Here is a 21,052-nt window from a genome sequence, read left to right as displayed (position 1 = left end):
GGCCAATTTTTGGGGCCTATACTGGCCGGAACTTACATCTGTATCCTGTGAATGCCTAATGTACCTCCAGCCACCAAATACTACGTTCTTAGCTGTCAGGTAAACCCATGTGGGCTAATTTTTGGGGCCTCTACTGGCTGACACTTACTTCTTTATCCTGTGAATGCCTAATGTACCTCCAGCCATAGAATATAATGTTCTTTGCTGTCAGGTAAATGCATGTGGGCTAATTTTTGGGGCCTATACTGGCCGGCACATACTTCTGTATCCTGTGAATGCCTAATGTACCTCCAACCACCAAATACTACGTTCTTAGCTGTCAGGTAAACCCATGTGGGCTAATTTTTGGGGCGTAGAGGGGCCGACACTTACTTCTGTATCCTGTGAATGCCTAATGTACCTCCAGCCACCAAATACAATGTTCTTAGCATTTGGGCTACTTTTTGGGGCCTATACTGGCTGACACTTACTTCTTTATCCTGTGAATGCCTAATGTACCTCCAGCCACCAAATACTACGTTCTTACCTGTCAGGTAAACCCATGTGGGCTAATTTTTGGGGCCTATACTGGCCGACACTTACTTCTTTGTCCTGTGAATGCCTAATGTACCTCCAGCCACAGAATACAACATTCTTTACTGTCAGGTAAACCCATGTGGGCTTATTTTTTGGGCCTATACTGGCTGGCACTTACTTCTGTATCCTGTGAATGCCTAATGTACCTCCAGCCACCAAATACAACGTTCTTAGCAGTCAGGTAAACCCATGTGGGCTACTTTTTGGGGCCTATACTGGCTGACACTTACTTCTTTATCCTGTGAATGCCTAATGTACCTCCAGCCACCAAATACTACGTTCTTACCTGTCAGGTAAACCCATGTGGGCTAATTTTTGGGGCCTATACTGGCCGACACTTACTTCTGTATCCTGTGAATGCCTAATGTACCTCCAGCCACAGAATACAACGTTCTTTACTGTCAGGTAAACCCATGTGGGCTAATTTTTGGAGCCTATACTGGCCGACACTTACTTCTGTATCCTGTGAATGCCTGATGTACCTCCAGCCACCAAATACTAAATTCTTAGCTTTCAGGTAAACCCATGTGGGCTAATTTTTGGGGCCTATAATGGCTGGCAATTACTTCTGTTTCCTGTGAATGCCTAATGTACCTCCAGCCATCAAATACTACGTTCTTAGCTTTCAGGTAAACCCATGTGGGCTAATTTTTGGGGCCTTTACTGGCCGTTACTTACTTCTTTATCCTGTGGATGCCTAATGTACCTCCAGCCACAGAATACAACATTCTTTGCTGTCAGGTAAACCCATGTGGGCTAATTTTTGGGGCCTATACTGGCCGGCACTTACTTCTGTATCCTGTGAATGCCTAATGTACCTCCAGCCACAGAATACAACGTTCTTTGCTGTCAGGTAAACCCATGTGGGCTAATTTTTGGGGCCTATACTGGCCGACACTTACTTCTGTAACCTGTGAATGCCTAATGTACCTCCAGCCACCAAATACTACATTCTTAGCTGTCAGGTAAACCCATGTGGGCTAATTTTTGGGGCCTATACTGGGCAACACTTACTTCTGTATCCTGTCAATGCCTTATGTACCTCCAGCCACCAAATACTACGTTCTTAGCTGTCAGGTAAACCCATGTGGGCTTATTTTTGGGGCCTATACTGGCCGACACTTACTTCTTTGTCCTGTGAATTCCTAATGTACCTCTAGCCACAGAATACCACGTTCTTTGCTGTCAGGTAAACCCATATAGGCTAATTTTTGGGGCCTTTACTGGCCGACTGTAATGTTCCGGTACCTTTGGTACCCTAAATTACACTTTCCACAAGTGTATGCGCCCCACCATTTACTTTTGGAAAGGTGCGCATACACATTTAAGACTGGAGCTGTCATCACCCAGCGCCAGACTAGATGGCTATTTAAGGCGTCGGTTCTCACTCACATGTGTTCGTTCAAACACCTTTACCTGGATGCTAACCTTGCTTGAAGCTTCCATGCTTGCAAGCTTACCTCGCTGACGGAACCTCGCCGCGCTGATCCCTGTATCCCGCTACTGGATCATCCGCCACTCCTGAACCACCCTTCGGCTGTATCGCTAATAGTGCTAAGTACCCCGCAGGGGAATTCTCTATAAACTTATACTAAGCTTACACTATCTAGCTCTGCATAGTAAAGACTGTTTATCACATCTGCATAACTAGATTGCTAGCTCTTGAGACTACTGCTACTTTTCTGCACTGGGTTGATCTCTTTTGTATGTCCACCTGCTATTCTGTCATCTGCTACCATACAACATTGCTAAACCTTCCTGCATCCATCTGCTACTGTCTCACCTTCAAGTGTCTATCACCTACCACCTCCACTCAACCTATCCCTCAACCTTCATCATTGTGTTACCACATACATAAAGTCATTCTAGGAACCAGCTTGCTAATTGTGTGTATTTACTGGCTGAAATAAGACCTTCCACACATGATGAGTCATTGAGGTTGGGAATGGTATCTCAGCATATCTCTTACATGACTGCTGACGTGGAACTATTTCTGCAGCTGAAAATCCACACCATATAAGAAACGCAGAAGCGTTACAGATTGAACGAACCAAAAAAAAAAAAATGGATTCAGCAGAAATAACCACTCAGGTGACACAATTAAAACAGCAAGTATCTGCGTTAATACACGCACTTGCTGAATTAAAAGAAGACAATCAGGCTCTGTCGCAGCAGGTAATTAGACTGACACAACTTACCTCTGCTCAGTCCCCTGAACCCAAGATAGATCCCCCTTTGGTATTTACAGGCGATCGCAAAAAAATTTGCGAATTTAAAAACGCATGTGAGTTACTTTTTTTGCTAAAACCTCGTACCTACCTTACTGATCACATTAAGGTTTGTACTATTATTTCTTACCTATCAAACGATCCTCGAGCCTGGGCAGATTCTCTTTTTGAGAAAAACGACCAGCTTCTCAACTCCTATGCCTTGTTCCTGGCAGAGCTCACTAGCCTATATGATGACCCCAATAGGCAGAGTACTGCTGATCTTCAGTTAAGATCCTTGAAACAAGGAAGGAGGCCTGTAGAAGACTTTGTCGCAGAGTTCAAGAGATGGACCCTTGATTCAGAATGGAATGATGCATCTCTGAAAACCCAATTTAGGCTTGGCCTATCAGAAGCCGTTAAGGACGAGCTCGCCCGAGCGGATCTGCCAAAAACCCTGGATGCACTAATACAACTCTGTATTACCATAGATAGAAGACTACGAGAAAGAAAGGCTGAAAAGATGGGAATGCCATTATCCGTTTCCTCTCGGAGTCTGGCCGTTGACCCCGTTCCTATGGAGATAGGAACCATACGCCCACCGCTATCAACTATGGAAAAAGCCAAAAGACGAAATGAAAATCTCTGCTTGTACTGTGCATCCCCGGATCACAAGATAAACGTCTGTCCCCTAGTCAACAAAAAGAAGGGTGAGTGTTCACATGTCTCCCTAGGAGGATTGACAACTTCATTCACTAACCCCTACATTTCTGTTTTTTTGACATTACAGTGGGACCAGAACAGGATTACTACTAAGGCCATGATTGACACAGGATCTTGTGAAAATTATATGGATATATGTTTTGCTGCTTTAAATAAAATTCCTATTATTTCTAAACTCAAACCTGTCTCAGTAAGTCTTATTACCGGTGTTCCGTTATCCTCTGGTCCGATCACCGATCAGACACAAGCACTTCTAGTCACTATTAACGAGTCTCATAGGGAGACTTCTACCTTCGATTTAATACCATCACCCCACTTTCCCATTGTGTTGGGACTTCCCTGGTTGCACACACACCAACCAACCATAGATTGGAAGAAACGGTCCTTGACCTTCCCTTCTTGTTATTGCGAGGAAACGTGTAACCTCCCGTTTTCCGGGAAGATTCTGTCTGTGGTGACAGATGAGATTGCACCACTATGTTATCAGGATCTTTCTGAGGTTTTTCTTGAGAAAAATGCTCAAGCATTACCTCCTCATCGAGACTATGATTGTAGCATTGATCTACTCCCAAATAGCAAATTGCCGTTCGGTCATGTTTATCCTCTTTCACAGGATGAACTTACCCATCTCAAAACCTATTTGGATGAGAACTTGGAAAAAGGTTTTATTAGACCTTCCACTTCTTCCACAGCAGCAGGACTCTTTTTTGTTCGCAATAAAGATTCAAGTCTCAGACCTATCATCGACTACAGGAAATTGAATGCTATCACAATAAAAGATCGCTATCCTCTACCGCTTATCCCTGAGCTCATTGAGCAGGTGCGTGGAGCTACCTATTTTTCAAAATTAGACCTGAAAGGAGCATACAATCTCATTCGAATCCGTGATGGACACGAGTGGAAGACTGCATTCAGAACTAGATACGGATTGTTCGAATATCTTGTGATGCCATTCGGCCTATGCAATGCCCCTGCAGTTTTCCAACGATTTATAAACGATATTTTTAAAGACTTACTAGATGTCTGTGTTGTGGTATATCTGGACGATATACTTATATATTCGCGGACCCTGTCTGAACACATAAGACATGTAAGACTTGTATTATTGAGATTGCTTGCACATAATCTTTATGTGAAGCTGAAGAAATGCTTGTTCCATAAAGATGAGGTACTCTTTCTAGGCTACATCATATCCAAAACAGGAATCGAGATGGACATGAGTAAAATATCCTGCATTCAGGATTGGCTTACACCAACTACACGCAAGGCGCTACAGCGATTCCTGGGATTTGCAAATTTCTACAGGAAGTTCATAAAAAACGTTTCTGCTATTGTGAGACCCCTCACACAGCTCACTAGCATAAAAATACCATTTAAATGGTCAGAAGAAGCAAATAAGGCTTTCCACTTGTTAAAGACAAGGTTTACTTCCACTCCCATATTACGCCATCCAGACCCATCCCTCCAATACATTCTGGAGGTAGATGCGTCAAACATGGCAGTAGGAGCAATACTCTCCCAACGACCTACCCACACTTCACCACTTCATCCAGTCGCTTTTTTTTCTAAATCCCTGAGCAGTCCCGAGATAAATTACCCCGTGGTTGAAAAGGAACTGCTTGCTATAAAATTGGCTCTGGAGAATTGGCGACATTTACTCGAAGGCACCCAACTACCAATAATTATATACACGGACCATAAAAACCTCCAATATCTTCAGACTAGCAAAACTCTCTCGCATCGACAGGTACGATGGTCACTATTCTTTCTAAGGTTTAACTTCCTAGTGACCTACACACCTGCAGATAAGAACAAAAAGGCGGATGCACTATCACGACTAACTGAAGAAAACTACTTTGAAATCCCTTCCGTTCCTATAATACCTCACAAACGCATTATTGGAGTTGTCCGTTCCTTAAAGGAAGAGGTTCTGCATGGTATAAGTTTGGATTCACCCCCACCACAACTAAATACTGATGCAGAAGGCTTCCTCTACTACAACGACAAACTTTACATACCACCTACCCTACGCACCAAGATCTTGGAATTATCGCATGATGTGCCTATGGCAGGACATATGGGTATGACAAAGACTTTCAATTTGATTTCTCGACAATTCTGGTGGCCTGACATGAAAACATCTATACAAAAATTCATCTCTTCATGCAATGTCTGTGCCAGGTCCAAAATTGACACTACGAGACCATCCGGTCTACTATGCAGTCTACCAATACCCCAAACTCCATGGGAGGTTTTGTCATTGGATTTCATCGTAGAATTGCCTCCTTCCAAAGGATTTAATACCATCTTGGTGTCAGTGGACCATCTGACAAAGATGGCACATTTCATTGCTACTCGCAGACTACCTTCGTCCAAACAAACGGCAGAACTCCTGATGAAACATGTCTTCAGATTACATGGTATCCCAAAAACTCTTCTGTCTGACCGTGGATCCCAATTTATTTCTAAATTCTGGCAAGAACTATGTCACATACTACGGATTGAGCGGAAGCTCACTTCTCCTTACCATCCGCAGACCAACGGACAGACTGAAAGAGTCAACCAATGCATCGAGCAGTATTTACGTTGTTACACTTCTTACCAACAGGATGATTGGTTGGATCTTCTCCCCCTGGCAGAATTTGCCTACAACAACGCAACCCACAGTACGACCAAGCAGAGTCCGTTCTACTTGAACTATGGGTTCCATCCCTCTATTCTCCCTCCACGCAACCTTCCTTCAAATAACCCAGTAGCCTCAGACTATCTTACCCAAATAAAGGATTCTCTGGGTTTACTAAATACTACCATTGCACACGCTCACAGTCAACAAAAGAAGTACTATGATCTTCGTAGAAGACCTTCTCCACAGTATACTATCGGGGACCTCGTTTGGCTCTCAACAAAAAACTTGAGACTGAAGATCCCTAGCAAAAAGCTTGGACCTCTGTTCTTGGGACCTTTCCCAATCAAGAAACTTATTGGAAAAGCTGCAGTGCAGCTTACATTGCCAATGGACCTAAAAATCCATCCCATTTTCCATGTGTCGCTACTAAAACCCCATGTTCCGGACCGAGGAATAAGGCCTAATATTCCACCTCCCCCTCCTGTACAAGTTGAAGGTGGAGAAGAATACGAGATAAAAGAGATTCTGGATTCTCGTATCTACAGAAGAAGACTTCAGTACTTGGTTAGATGGAAGAACTATGGGCCCCAAGAAGACACCTGGCTAAACACCTCTGACATACATGCCCCTAGATTAATCCGCAATTTTCATGCGAGATACCCAGACAAACCAGCTCCAGGAGCAGGCCTTAAGGGGGGGGTATTGTAATGTTCCGGTACCTTTGGTACCCTAAATTACACTTTCCACAAGTGTATGCGCCCCACCATTTACTTTTTGAAAGGTGCGCATACACCTTTAAGACTGGAGCTGTCATCACCCAGCGCCGGACTAGATGGCTATTTAAGGCGTCGGTTCTCACTCACATGTGTTCGTTCAAACACCTTTACCTGGATGCTAACCTTGCTTGAAGCTTCCATGCTTGCAAGCTTACCTCGCTGACGGAACCTCGCCGCGCTGATCCCTGTATCCCGCTACTGGATCATCCGCCACTCCTGAACCACCCTTCGGCTGTATCGCTAATAGTGCTAAGTACCCCACAGGGGAATTCTCTATAAACTTATACTAAGCTTACACTATCTAGCTCTGCATAGTAAAGACTGTTTATCACATCTGCATAACTAGATTGCTAGCTCTTGAGACTACTGCTACTTTTCTGCACTGGGTTGATCTCTTTTGTATGTCCACCTGCTATTCTGTCATCTGCTACCATACAACATTGCTAAACCTTCCTGCATCCATCTGCTACTGTCTCACCTTCAAGTGTCTATCACCTACCACCTCCACTCAACCTATCCCTCAACCTTCATCATTGTGTTACCACATACATAAAGTCATTCTAGGAACCAACTTGCTAATTGTGTGTATTTACTGGCTGAAATAAGACCTTCCACACATGATGAGTCATTGAGGTTGGGAATGGTATCTCAGCATATCTCTTACATGACTGCTGACGTGGAACTATTTCTGCAGCTGAAAATCCACACCATATAAGAAACGCAGAAGCGTTACACCGACACTTACTTCTGTATCCTGTGAATGCCTAATGAACCTTCAGCCACAGAATACTATGTTCTTAGCTGTCAGGTAAACCCATTTGGGCTAGTATTTGGGGCCTATACTGGCCGACACCTACTTCTTTATCCCGTGAATGCCTAATGTACCTCCAGCCACAGAATACAACGTTGTTTGCTGTCAGGTAAACCCATGTGGGCTAATTTTTAATTTGAGAATTATTTGAGAAATTGAGAATTATTTGAGAATTCTAATTTGAGAATTAAGTTCTCCTATCCTTTACCCACTTGCCGACCACCTAACGTACATGGTACTGCGGCAGGTTGGCTCTATTGAAGGAAAGCAGGTACCTGTATGTCATTTCATCCAATAGCCACTAGGGGACGCGTGCCCACCACCAGAGGCACGATCGTGCGCTGATTGGACAGAGGGGGAGCCAATAAGCAGATTTGAGGGACCCGTTGTCCGCCTGCCACCTGTGATTGTTCTCCAGAGAGGCATGACAGACCTCCACCTATGTAAACAAAATAGATTGCCGTTCTGGCTCACATTTAACCCCTTGATCACCCACAGTGTTAACCGTTCCCTGCCAGTGTCATTATTACAGTGACAGTGCATATTTTTAGCACTGATTACTGTAGTAATGTCACTGGTCCCCCCAAAAGTGTCAAAAATGTCAGTTAGGGGTCTGATATGTCCGCCGCAATGTCGCAGTCCCGCAAAAAATCGCTGATCACCTCCATTACTAGTAAAAAAATAAGAAACAATAAAAAATGACAAATCTTTCCCGTAGTTAGTAGACGCGATAACTTTTGCGCAAACCAATCAAAATATGCTTTTTGCAATTTTTTTTACCAAAAACATGTAGCAGAAAACAAAGTGGCCTAAAATGTTAAAAAATTTAGATTTTTAATTTTTTTTTGGGGGGGGGGATTTTATATTTAGAGTGCCTTGTGAAAAGTATTCGGCCCCCTTGAACTTTGCGACCTTTTGCCACATTTTAGGCTTCAAACATAGATATAAAACTGTAATTTTTTGTGAAGAATCAACAACAAGTGGGACACAATCATGAAGTGGAATGAAATTTATTGGATATTTCAAACTTTGTTAACAAATAAAAAAACTGAAAAATTGGGCATGCAAAATTATTCAGCCCCTTAAGTTAATACTTTGTAGCGCCACCTTTTGCTGCGATTACAGCTGTAAGTCACTTGGGGTATGTCTCTATCAGTTTTGCACATCGAGAGACTGAAATTTTTGCCCATTCCTTCTTGCAAAACAGCTCAAGCTCAGTGAGGTTGGATGGAGAGCGTTTGTGAACAGCAGTTTTCAGTTCTTTCCACAGATTCTCGATTGGATTATGGTCTGGACTTTGACTTGGCCATTCTAACACCTGGATATGTTTATTTGTGAACCATTCCATTGTAGATTTTGCTTTATGTTTTGGATCATTGTCTTGTTGGAAGACAAATCTCCGTCCCAGTCTCAGGTCTTTTGCAGACTCCATCAGGTTTTCTTCCAGAATGCTCCTGTATTTGGCTCCATCCATCTTCCCATCAATTTTAACCATCTTCCCTGTCCCTGCTGAAGAAAAGCAGGCCCAAACCATGATGCTGCCACCACCATGTTTGACAGTGGGGATGGTGTGTTCAGGGTGATGAGCTGTGTTGCTTTTACGCCAAACATAACGTTTTGTATTGTTGACAAAAAGTTTGATTTAGGTTTCATCTGACCAGAGCACCTTCTTCCACATGTTTGGTGATTCTCCCAGGTGGCTTGTGGCAAACTTTAAACAACACTTTTTATGGATATCTTTAAGAAATGGCTTTCTTCTTGCCACTCTTCCATAAAGGCCAGATTTGTGCAGTATACGACTGATTGTTGTCCTATGGACAGAGTCTCCCACCTCAGCTATAGATCTCTGCAGTTCATCCAGAGTGATCATGGGCCTCTTGGCTGCATCTCTGATCAGTCTTCTCCTTGTATGAGCTGAAAGTTTAAAGGGACGGCCAGGTCTTTGTAGATTTGCAGTGGTCTGATACTCCTTCCATTTCAATATTATCGCTTGCACAGTGCTCCTTGGGATGTTTAATGCTTGGGAAAACTTTTTGTATCCAAATCTGGCTTTAAACTTCTCCACAACAGTATCTCAGACCTGCCTGGTGTGTTCCTTGTTCTTCATGATGCTCTCTGCGCTTTAAACGGACCTCTGAGACTATCACAGTGTAGGTGCATTTATACGGAGACTTGATTACACACAGGTGGATTCTATTTATCATCATTAGTCATTTAGGTCAACATTGGATCATTCAGAGATCCTCACTGAACTTCTGGAGAGAGTTTGCTGCACTGAAAGTAAAGGGGCTGAATAATTTTGCACGCCCAATTTTTCAGTTTTTTATTTGTTAACAAAGTTTGAAATATCCAATAAATTTCGTTCCACTTCATGATTGTGTCCCACTTGTTGTTTATTCTTCACAAAAAATTACAGTTTTATATCTTTTTATATCTTTATGTTTGAAGCCTGAAATGTGGCAAAAGGTCGCAAAGTTATAGGTATCAGAATGTGAAAAATATTGTTTTTTTTTTCAAAATTGTCGCTCTTTTTTTCAAAAATTAAAAATTGCACAGGTGATCAAATACCACCAAAAGAAAGCTCTATTTGTGGGGGGAAAAAAATGATGTAAATTTAATTTGGGTACAACGTCGCACGGCCGCGCAATTGTCCGTTAAATAATGCAGTGCCGAAACGCTGGTCAGGAATGGGGTAAAATCTATTAACTATTATTAAAGGCTAATCAAAGAATATTTGGTGGTTGGACTCTGCTTGTGCCACATCCCTTGTATGACATAAAGAAAAAATTCCCCTAAATGGTTGGGACTTTATAGGCATTATTTATTTGAACAAGTGAAACAAATATATATTAAAAATTATATGTTTTATTTGACATATTTAGTTAAAAATTAGCAAAAACTATTTGCATATACAAAATCTACACAGGATACATGAAAATGTTTACACAACATAAATGTAGCACTACTCCCAAGGGAGCTGCTGGTTACGGGTTCCCCTGGGTTACCATGAGCAAATATAGCACATTCTAAACATTTTTCCAAGTGTTTTAGCTCAGACAAGAATCAGTCCACTATCTTTGGTTTTTGTGTTTTATTTGGAACTTGGATAGGAGAAGGGAATGAGTGGGATACTCCAATTGAATTGAACTATGCACAGGCAGGGTTGACTTGAATAAATTCTGGTTAACGCGGAGTAATGCTGAGTAACGCTGAAATTGAGCTAGTCACGGCTAGGCCGCTGTTTCACTTTGCCCTTGGCTGTGAAAGGTTTTGCTTAAGCTTCCCGAGGTAAACTCTGTACTGAGGCAAGCTGTACTCTGAGGTAAACTGTACTGCTGAACAACTTCAGGGCCCTTCCTGGCACCCTCTTTATCCCTATCTTCAGGGTTAACTACTTGGCACCCCCTTCACTGTACACTGTGTGTGAGCTGGCTCCTTGATCCCCCTGACTCCTCTGGACTGGTCTCCTTTTCTGGGCAGAACCTTGCGCAGATCTCTTAATACTCACGATACTGTTTTTTCCAAAGTTTTCTGCCCAACAGCTCCACTGGTCAGCACACTGGATCCTCTGCAGCCCAGCTCCACACCTGGTTCCATAGGCTGACTGCCTGAACCACCTTCCTCAAATCAGCAGGAGTGACAGCCTTCCACCTCCTCCTGGGACTTTGTTCCCATCAATTGATGCCCTGTCACATGCTCCCGCCCTATTTATGGTCAATCCCAGGATGCATTGCAACATGCCCTCCCACTGGGACTGCTATGAAATGGGATGTGTCACTGGCTGGGCTTCCTCCACTGTCCAACAAGCTCCCTCATTGGATACCATGGGGACACTCCCTCAGACCTAGTGAATCCCACCTGGAAATATGTGACTGGCAAAACTAACAGATCAGCTCCCCTGAAAAGCAGCAGGAGGAAAATAGATGCTTTTACCTAGCACCTGTCTAGGAGGGTGCTACATAAAAATGTGCAATATGGAATGAACTAACGATGCACCAACTATAAAATGAATGATGGAACAGAAACTTCCTCCATCCTTCTGTTCCATCAGTTATTTTATAGTTGGTGCATCATTAGTTCATTGCATATTGCAATGAATGCATTAAGATAAAAACAAAACCTTCTGTGTTTAGGAACCTCACCAGCACCCCCTCATACTTACCTGAACCTGATCTCTGTCCAGCAATGTCCATGAGTCCCTCGGCCATCCAGGACTCTCCCTCCTGATTAGCTGAGACAAAGCAGTGGTGCCATTGGCTCCCGTGGCTGTCAATCAAACTCATTTAGCCAATTGGGAGAGAGAGGGGACGGGGCCTGTGATGGTATTCACCATCACTGGAGGTGAGGAGCTGATACTTAATGGTTGGATGGGACAGTAATATTTGTCAACCATATCTTCATATAGAAATATGAAGATTTAATACTACCTTACATAGTTTATTCCATGTGCTTGAGAGAGACACACAGACTGTCATTGGCAGACTTCTCTATTGTTTGTGTATTGGGAGGGAATGTGGATTGTGCCTGTATCATTGTTAAATGTTAATGACCTCACATTGTTCTGTCTGCCTTAAGATAAGCTTATTATAGGAAGTATATGTGTATGTGGATTGGCTGCAGAGGGGAGGGATTGTGTACACTGTATGGGAGTGTAAAAATCTGCTTTCATTGGATTGGGAATGTCATGTCCAGTTCTCCACAAGGTCCACCTGGGCGGTAACCTTGTCGGGGAAAACTGTATAAAAGTATATTCCTTGTTCAATAAAGAGATATACTTCACCCTCAATCTAGAGTCCTTCATACTTCCTTGGATAATCACTAAGCTCTTGTAAGAGCTTGTGTAAGAGCTTGTTTTTGTTCCTGCTTCACTCTCTGGGGAAAGAGAGGGTTACCCACGAGAACCTGGAGCCTTGTCGTAGGTCCATTGTGGGTAGGAGACGGCGAGACCCTAACCAAGTAGCGGTCTGGTGGTGTCTGGTGTAGTGCTTGGAGCCCTCGGGAAGCACTAGGAGCATCCGTCAAAGGAGGTACCCGGTTGGGGTGCCGGTTGATCCGTTACAGGGCCAAACGGCAGCTCAGTGTCTGAATGGACAGACAGAGCTGCAGCTTGGCTTGGGTGCCCCCATAGCAAGCTGCTTGCTGTGGGGCACTCAACTGAAGGGAGGGGCCAGGAGCTGCACAGAGGGACCCGAGAAGAGGATGATCCAGACTGCTCTGCTTAAAGCAGCAGACACTGAGTGTAAGTCCTTCCCACTGAGCTAGGTGCAGGAAGGGATTTACAGACATCACCCCAGGGCCCATTTCTTATATGTTTTATGCTCAAAATTGGGAGCAAGACTCCAGTCCAGAAGCATCCCTCTTGACCTTAAGGACCTGAGCAAAACCTTGTCTAGAACAGCAAAATGTTACTTTAATACCTCTATTTTGAAAACAGCATGTAAAAGTTATCTTTTGGTGGTATGTGATACCAACACAGTTGGCTCCTGACATATATTGATGCTTCAGAGGTTGTGGGTATTCAAGGAGATGTCTTACATGTCTGGTGTTCCTGTTCTAATTTGACAGCTTACTGGTCCAGGACATTCGGCATCCTCCAAACATTATTCAATATAGCTGTCTTAAAGGATGCAAAGATGGCCCTTCTCTACCATACAATCCCAGGCTTTTTGCTACACCAAACATAAAGATAATGGAGTAATTTATTCTTCATCACAGACATCAAAGCAAGACTGATATGACACAGGACAGGTAATAGTTTGGCGTGTTTCACGACATTACCAGTGGCTTACTCATAACCATACCATTGGTATGGTTATGAGTAAGCGACTGGTAATGTCGTTAAAGGCGTCAACCAATTACCTGTCCTGTGTCATATCAGTCTTGTGTTGATGTCTGTGATGAATAATAAATTACTCCATTTGTTTTGATCTACATCAGAGTGCGGTCATTATCTTTGTGTTTTGCCCCTACTCTGGATGGCGGATCCGACTTGCACCTGAGCATCATCTCACATGAACGGTTTGCCTGCATTGGACTTTTGCATTTTTTCCTACACCAACAGAAGCTAGACATATACTTATTTTTACCTGCCACCCAAATGGTTAGTAAAGCTTAGAAAAAGCCCAAAAGATCAAAGATCATATGAATTTGATGCTGGTTTAATAAAATTACTAGTATCTTGAACAATTTAAAACTAAATTTCTAAAGATATGGGAACCCTGGCTTACTTTGGCTTTCTTAAATGTATCTAGCCTGAACTCCTCATGGTCTTCAAATTAGGTCTAATCCCAAGGGCAAGGGGAACCCACTCCCTCTCTTTCCCCAACTCCACTCCACCACTGGTCCCACTTTCACTGCCCTCTCATGTTCTCAAACTGCCATTTCCCACTTTTTGAGTAAGCGACTGGTAATGTCGTTAAAGGCGTCAACCAATTACCTGTCCTGTGTCATATCAGTCTTGTGTTGATGTCTGTGATGAATAATAAATTACTCCATTTGTTTTGATCTACATCAGAGTGCGGTCATTATCTTTGTGTTTGGCCCCTTAATCTGGATGGCGGATCCGACTTGCACCTGAGCATCATCTCACATGAACGGTTTGCCTGCATTGGACTTTTGCATTTTTTCCTACACCAACAGAAGCTGGACATATACTTATTTTTACCTGCCACCCAAATGGTTAGTAAAGCTTAGAAAAAGCCCAAAAGATCAAAGATCATATGAATTTGATGCTGGTTTAATAAAATTACTAGTATCTTGAACAATTTAAAACTAAATTTCTAAAGATATGGGAACCCTGGCTTACTTTGGCTTTCTTAAATGTATCTAGCCTGAACTCCTCATGGTCTTCAAATTAGGTATAATCCCAAGGGCAAGGGGAACCCACTCCCTCTCTTTCCCCAACTCCACTCCACCACTGGTCCCACTTTCACTGCCCTCTCATGTTCTCAAACTGCCATTTCCCACTTTTTAACCTTCTAGGAATTCTCTTTCACTTTCTAAGTGTCCTCAGAATCTCATCTTTCTAGTTCCCTCAACCCTGTTTCGCTGGCTCTACGTAAGTCTATTTTCCTATCCAACTCTATTGGGCCCTGGATAGCTTCCTGTTGAGACAGTGGCTAGGGTCCTGTAACTTGCTTATCTTATACCTTTATCATCTGATCTTGTACCTCTATCATCTGTTACCTTCTTCAGATACTTTAGCCCCCTGTGTGTGTTGTTATGGCTGAAATAGAAAATATAACAGACATTCCATTCCATTCCAAAAAAAAAAAAAAAAAAAACGATACTGATTTATTTTTAGTCTCAATACATTTTATTAAAGGTTTCATAACAAGAACAAGTAGAAAAGTACTCACGTAGGAGCGCAAACATTTAAGATTGTCCATTAGGTAGTTCCCATAAGCAGTTACATAATAATCAGTCAAAGCATTAATGGAAGAAAACGTGAGCAACATGGGGTTAGCAGATAACCTGACTTACAAAAGAAAAACAAAAGAACAACAGAACAAAAGAACATATGCATGAGTGCACAGCAAATATTGGAGCATCAGTTATTGGGTCAGCAATCCTTGACAACTAAACCAAGCAGACCAAACTTCCTTGACCTTATTATACTGTCCCGTAGAGGATGCAAATGTTTTAATTTCATAGGTAGCTTGAGTGTTTATTAGCTGAACAATTTCAGTCTGGTGTGGAGGAGATGGATCTTTCCAATGGCACGTTAAGGCCAACCTAGTCGCTAATACAATAATACTGATTTATTTTTGATTAGTCATTGGACAGAGATCTATTCCTTCATCTTTATCCCATAAATTACAGGATTCAACAGTGGCGGCATCACAAGAACCTGTACAGACATCATGACTCTCAGTTCATATGGCAGGTTAGCTGGAACAAATCGATAGATGAGAATCTCAAAGAGGGCATCAGTTATAAAGTTTGCAATACTTATTAAATGTGGAGTACAGGTCTGAAGGGCCTTGTCTTTAACTGTTCTCGAAGACTTCATACAGACTTTAATTATCTGTATATATGTAAAAAATATAAAGAGTGGCATCACAGCCAGCATTGTTGAAGCCACAAAAATTCCAAAGTAATTGTTCAATGAAGTGTCAATGCAAGAGAGTCTCACCACTGACCAATTGTCACAGTAGATCTTCAAGATTTCTGAGGAACATAATGGGAGTCTGACTGTCAATATAAAGTGAGTGCCAAATATTATAATGGGAAGTAGAAAAGCTCCAATAATAAGACTGAATATAGTCGACATGGTCATGATGCTGTTGTATCTCAGTGGGTTACAAATGCACACATAGCGGTCATAGGCCATAACTGACAGTATGCTCATCTCAAATGATCCATAGGTGTGGAAGCAAAATACTTGCATCAGACAAAATGTGTATGATATCGTTTGGATTTCCTGGAGGAGATTTATTAAGAGACCGGGGTAGAATGTGCTGCTGCCGTAGACGCCGTTTAAACATAATACAGATATAAAAATGTACATTGGCTCATGTAGACTTCTGTTCAGTATGATGGTAGTGATCACAACAGCACTGAAAACAAGGGTTAGTATGTACCCGAATAAAGCTAAGACACAATAAAGATATCTCATTGAGGTGATATCTCCAAAGTTGAGCGTCATTATGGATGGGTGAGAGAAGTTGGATTTATCCATCTTGGATTTCGACCTGGAAAATATGAAACTAAACATATATGTGTTTATTTTGTTATTTTCTTTTTCTGTTAAGAAGCTTGATTTAAAGCAGTGGTGTCTGTAGGCCAGGAACTTGGGTATGTGCCTCCGCATTTCTAACCTGATACCCTAAACTGTACCTTTGCTTATACAGTATATTACAAAGCAAATGGTTTACTTTAATGGTGGACCCAGCATACTCATCTTTCCTTTACTCCTCCACTGATCTATTCACCTGGGGAAGCAAATTACTTCAAAGGAGCATGTCACTCATTTCCCTACCCTCCATGTGACAGTGCTGGTGCAATATAACTAGCTGCTCAAGAGTTCAGAGCTGTCATGTGGTGAGAGAGTAAGTGCTACATTGCAACTCACTCAGAGCTTACATAAGGTAACCTCAATTTTCTCCTGATGCTGAATGAAGTAGTAGAGGATCAAAAAGAAAGGTACGTTTAATGTGGTTTAGTACCCCCCCCGTTAGCCCAATATCAATCTAGCGATGTGCACAAAAGCAGCAGCTCTTCCAGTTCTCTCCCTCCTCATTGGCTGATACATAGCGTTGGGAGCAATTAGCCAGTGAGGAGGGAGGGGGTGACAGGCCTGAACCATGCTCTCTGTGTCTTATGGATACACATAGGTGGCTCAGGAGCGAGCACGAATGAGGACCCCTAGAGCAAGCAGCTTGCTCTGGGGCCAATTAGCAAGGAGGAGGTGCCAAGAGTGCTGATGGGGGACCCGAGAAAAGGCATGTTTGTGCTCCTAACTGGTTTGCAAAACCATGTTTGTGCTCCTAACTGGTTTGGCCATTTTAAAGGAGGAGGTGCAGATGATTGCATATGTTACTATATTACCCGCTTAAAGTGATCGTAGTCTCTCTCTTTTTTTTTGTTATACTTACCTGCTCTTTACAGTTGGTTTTGCACAGAGTGGCCCAGTTCCTCCTCTTCTCTGGTCCATCTTCTGCGCTCCTGGCTCCTCTCTCCTGTTTATTGCCCCCACAGCAAGCAGCTTGCTGTGGAGGCACCCAAACCAAGTCACAGCTCCCTGTGTCCATTCAGACACAGAGCCGCAACACTCCCCCCACCTCCTCATTCTCCCTGGATGGCTCACTGACTTTGATTGACAGTGCTGCTGTCCCAGCCAATGAGTAGGGGAGTCCCGGGCAGCTTAGAAACTCCTGCAACATTGCTGGATAAAGATGGGCTCAGGTAAGTATTAGGGGGGCTGCTGCACACAGAAGGTTTTTTTTATCTTAATGCATATAATGCATTAAGATAAAAAAAATAAACCTTCTGCCTTTACAATCCCTTTAAGATTTGGAATGTTTTGGTGAGGCTGGAGAGGCTCTGAACAGAAAGCACGAGAAGGGGTAGACTGACTATAAAGTGTGGGTTGTTGACCATTTCCTAAATATATGTAGTGGTCAGCTCCTTATGATTAGAGCAAGTCTGGCTGATATGCCTTAAAAAAGGACCTAAAAGTGGGCGAGAGACACAATATTACTAAGGCAGGATGTCATCCAGGTGCAGCTCGCAGAGGAGTGAAGGTAGCAACTGCCTTATTCCACCAGAGAGCAGAGCTCCTCAGGCGCAGACCACTGTTATACCCCACTCCTCTCACAAGTCTACTCCCAAAAGCTCAGCTGTGTGGGCCTTTTTAAAATTATGCTGTAGACCACAGATTACAGCAATTTGCAGTCTCTATCTCAAGCATGGTAGTACCATTGGCTTTTGGGTACCACATGTATGATGAGACACATGGGTGCTCTGCATACAGCTCAGTGGGAACAACATTCGAAGGTTATCAGCAACAGGGCAGCATGCCTACTCATCCTTCCATCTCCTCTGTTTCCAACAATAAGGATTAACCTATTTCAAAGGTTTACTTTACTGCACTTCAAATGAAGATGAGGGTCAACAGGGGGCATGAAGATTCTGGAATTTTCCATGCCAGTGGCTTCTCATTCAGTATGTATGCATGGTATTTTTGCCGTTTGAGAATGTAACCAGCGTAGTGAGCTGTGACACTACCATGTAGTCGGAATAGTGACTACTTTTCCTGTAGTGTTCCTGCTGGAGCAGACACTTATTATTTCCACATGTTGTTCCTCAGTATTACATTTTTCTGTCTTTAATGCAAGCTTCATTATACTGTGTTTCAATTGTTTGGGCCTTCTTCGGTGAATTGGCAGGATCCTGAAGTATTTGGAATACACACTATTTTAAGTAGCTGGGCTAACAGTGATTCCTTAAATAGAAACCACCCAATGTCATTCTCTGACACCTAAAATTGTGGCCAGTAAAACATTCTTAAAATTTGTACTGTACATTTGTACATGTTTCTCCTTTGTCACAGGGAGAATGCAATCTTTTTTTTTGTAATTAAAGGTGGACTCTCAATTTCAAGCAAGTGGAAACTTTCTCCAAATCTATCAGAAGTTGTTCATGCTCAATGCACCTGTGAAAAAATAGAGCTGGTATAAACCAGTCCCTACATGCGTTCTATCACAAATGGAAAGCATGGATCGACGTCTACAAGTTAAACTCCAACCAGTAACTATGTCCTAGAGCAGGGATCTTCAAACTATGGCCCTCCAGTTGTTCAGGAACTACAATTCCCATCATGCCTAGTCATGTCTGGGCATGTCAGAGTTTTACAATGCCTCATGGGTTGTGTAGTTCTGCAACAGCTGGAGGGCCGTAGTTTGAGGATCGCTGTCCTAGAGCAGTGATGGTGAACCTTGGCACCCCAGATGTTTTGGAACTACATTTCCCATGATGCTCAACTACACTGCAGAGTGCATGAGCATCATGGGAAATATAGTTCCAAAACATCTAGGGTGCCAAGGTTCACCACCACCACTGTCCTAGAGTAATCTTCAGACATTTCTTTTGCAAGGGAGTCAGAATCCTTTTTCTTTTCTTTTTCTCTCTGCCTTGATATTTGAGTTGATTTAACATTTGGTTCTTTCTATATATTGTACGCTAAATGTTATCCAATGGACATAACGTTGCTTCGATACTACAGTGACTGTTATACTGGAGGGTGAATTTGCTTCATATGTAGTGTTATGAACTGTCATCACTTTTTTAATTTTCGATAAAAAAAATATTCAATAGAAAAAAAAAAAGGTGGGCTCTGCCTGCTCTCTCCCTTTTTAAATGCCTTCTAAAAAAAGAATCCTATTTTGTGCAGTAAATTCATTTAATTTTTAGATTTTATATCAATAAAATGGCAGTCTATATTAATAGTTTGGCTGAAATATGACTTATCACTGTTTCTACAAATACATTTCTAAAATTAAAAGTATGAGACTCTGTGCATCAAAGCTTCTCAATTTTATACAGGATCTCAGAAAAATGACAGTGTAATTAAATTTTTCTGACCTTGCCTGGCGGCTCTCTGGCTGATGCCAGGTACCGTGTCTGGAGTCTGGGCTTAAATTTTCTTTGGTAATATCCTCTCCTTACTTTCTTGTTATCATTTTATTACTCTCTCACTACTTTCAGGTTTCCTTTTGGGATTTGTATCCTGCTCTCAGGCTTTCACACCTTTTTAACTCTTTTCATTCTCCCTATTGGGAGATATATACAATTTACAATTTATATACAATTTATTATTTCTTTATAGATATCTTCTCACGCTGCTTTTTTTTGATTATCTCAGCCCACACCCACCATGTGTGCAGCGTATTCTGCCTATCCCGCCTGCTTTGTGTGCCCTCGGCTCCCGGGGAGGACATTTGGGCCACATTTATTCGCCATGCCACAGACTATCCGAGCTGGCATGTAAGTTTGGGTATCTAGGGGCTCTGGTTCCCCTCCCCTTTCTCTCCCCCTTGTTTCCATCTCTCAATTATCATCATGGTGTTATTTTTCTTGTGAAAGAAATGTGATCACAAAATGTGATAACGTATAGCGCTTGCTCAGTGTAAACCAGGTGAAAAAAGTTTATGACCTTATTAAACACAATTCATAAAATTGCATATAAATAATTCAATAAATCATTGTGCATACCATATAAATAAATACAATCAATATCCTTCTGAATAAAATTATATATATATAATCCACCCCTCAAAGTGATTGGTGATAAATATATAAACAGTGAAAAAATTGTGAAAAGTCCAAAGTTAATTCAAAAATAAAATAAAGTGCCAAGTGCTTCTTCCTTTTTCCTTAAATAATCCCTTCGCTGTAGAAATGTATAAATTGCCAACTCACCAGACGGTGTGGGTCCTATGTACCTTACGGCACTAGGACCGATCGTGCTTGAAAGGAACCTTTCCTAGGTTCTAATAGACTCTCCCTAGGGATGGAAGGCGCCCCTCTGTAGTATCACTCCACTACGAATAGGCTCCAACTGTAGATGTATATCCTCCAGCCACAGTGCGCTTCCTTGGGATAAAATCCCCCTGCAAATCCCCTCTAATCACAGGTGTAGGCAAGAAAATAAGAGCCGGATAGTGCAGTATTGTTTTAAAGGATATTTTATATATATATATATTGCACACACCCTGTACACTCCAAATGAAAATGGATAAAATCTTAAATACAGTCCCGGTGAGGTGATAAAAAACAGGTGGTAAAACACTTCCAAGTTCAAAGAAACACAGTCCAGTGAAATAAGCGTGGT

At 42.3% G+C, this 21,052-nt stretch overlaps 1 protein-coding gene across 1 annotated transcript; it reads right to left on the bottom strand.

Moving 5' to 3' along the window:
• Positions 1-15,508: 15,508 nt before the first annotated feature.
• On the bottom strand, positions 15,509-16,399 carry LOC309546797 (olfactory receptor 51I2-like; the record flags this gene model as incomplete). The annotated part of the gene is made up of 1 exon (XM_082246486.1): positions 15,509-16,399. One exon carries the CDS (start codon positions 16,397-16,399, stop codon positions 15,509-15,511), a length of 891 nt encoding a protein of 296 aa, XP_082102612.1.
• Between the last annotated feature and the right edge of the window lie 4,653 nt (positions 16,400-21,052).

This window comes from Pelophylax lessonae, assembly GCF_965119305.1.
Source record: "Pelophylax lessonae genome assembly, chromosome: 2".
Lineage (NCBI taxonomy): Eukaryota > Metazoa > Chordata > Amphibia > Anura > Ranidae > Pelophylax > Pelophylax lessonae.
The sequence above is the reverse complement of the archived record's forward strand: the minus strand, read 5'-3'. Positions and strand labels throughout refer to the sequence as shown.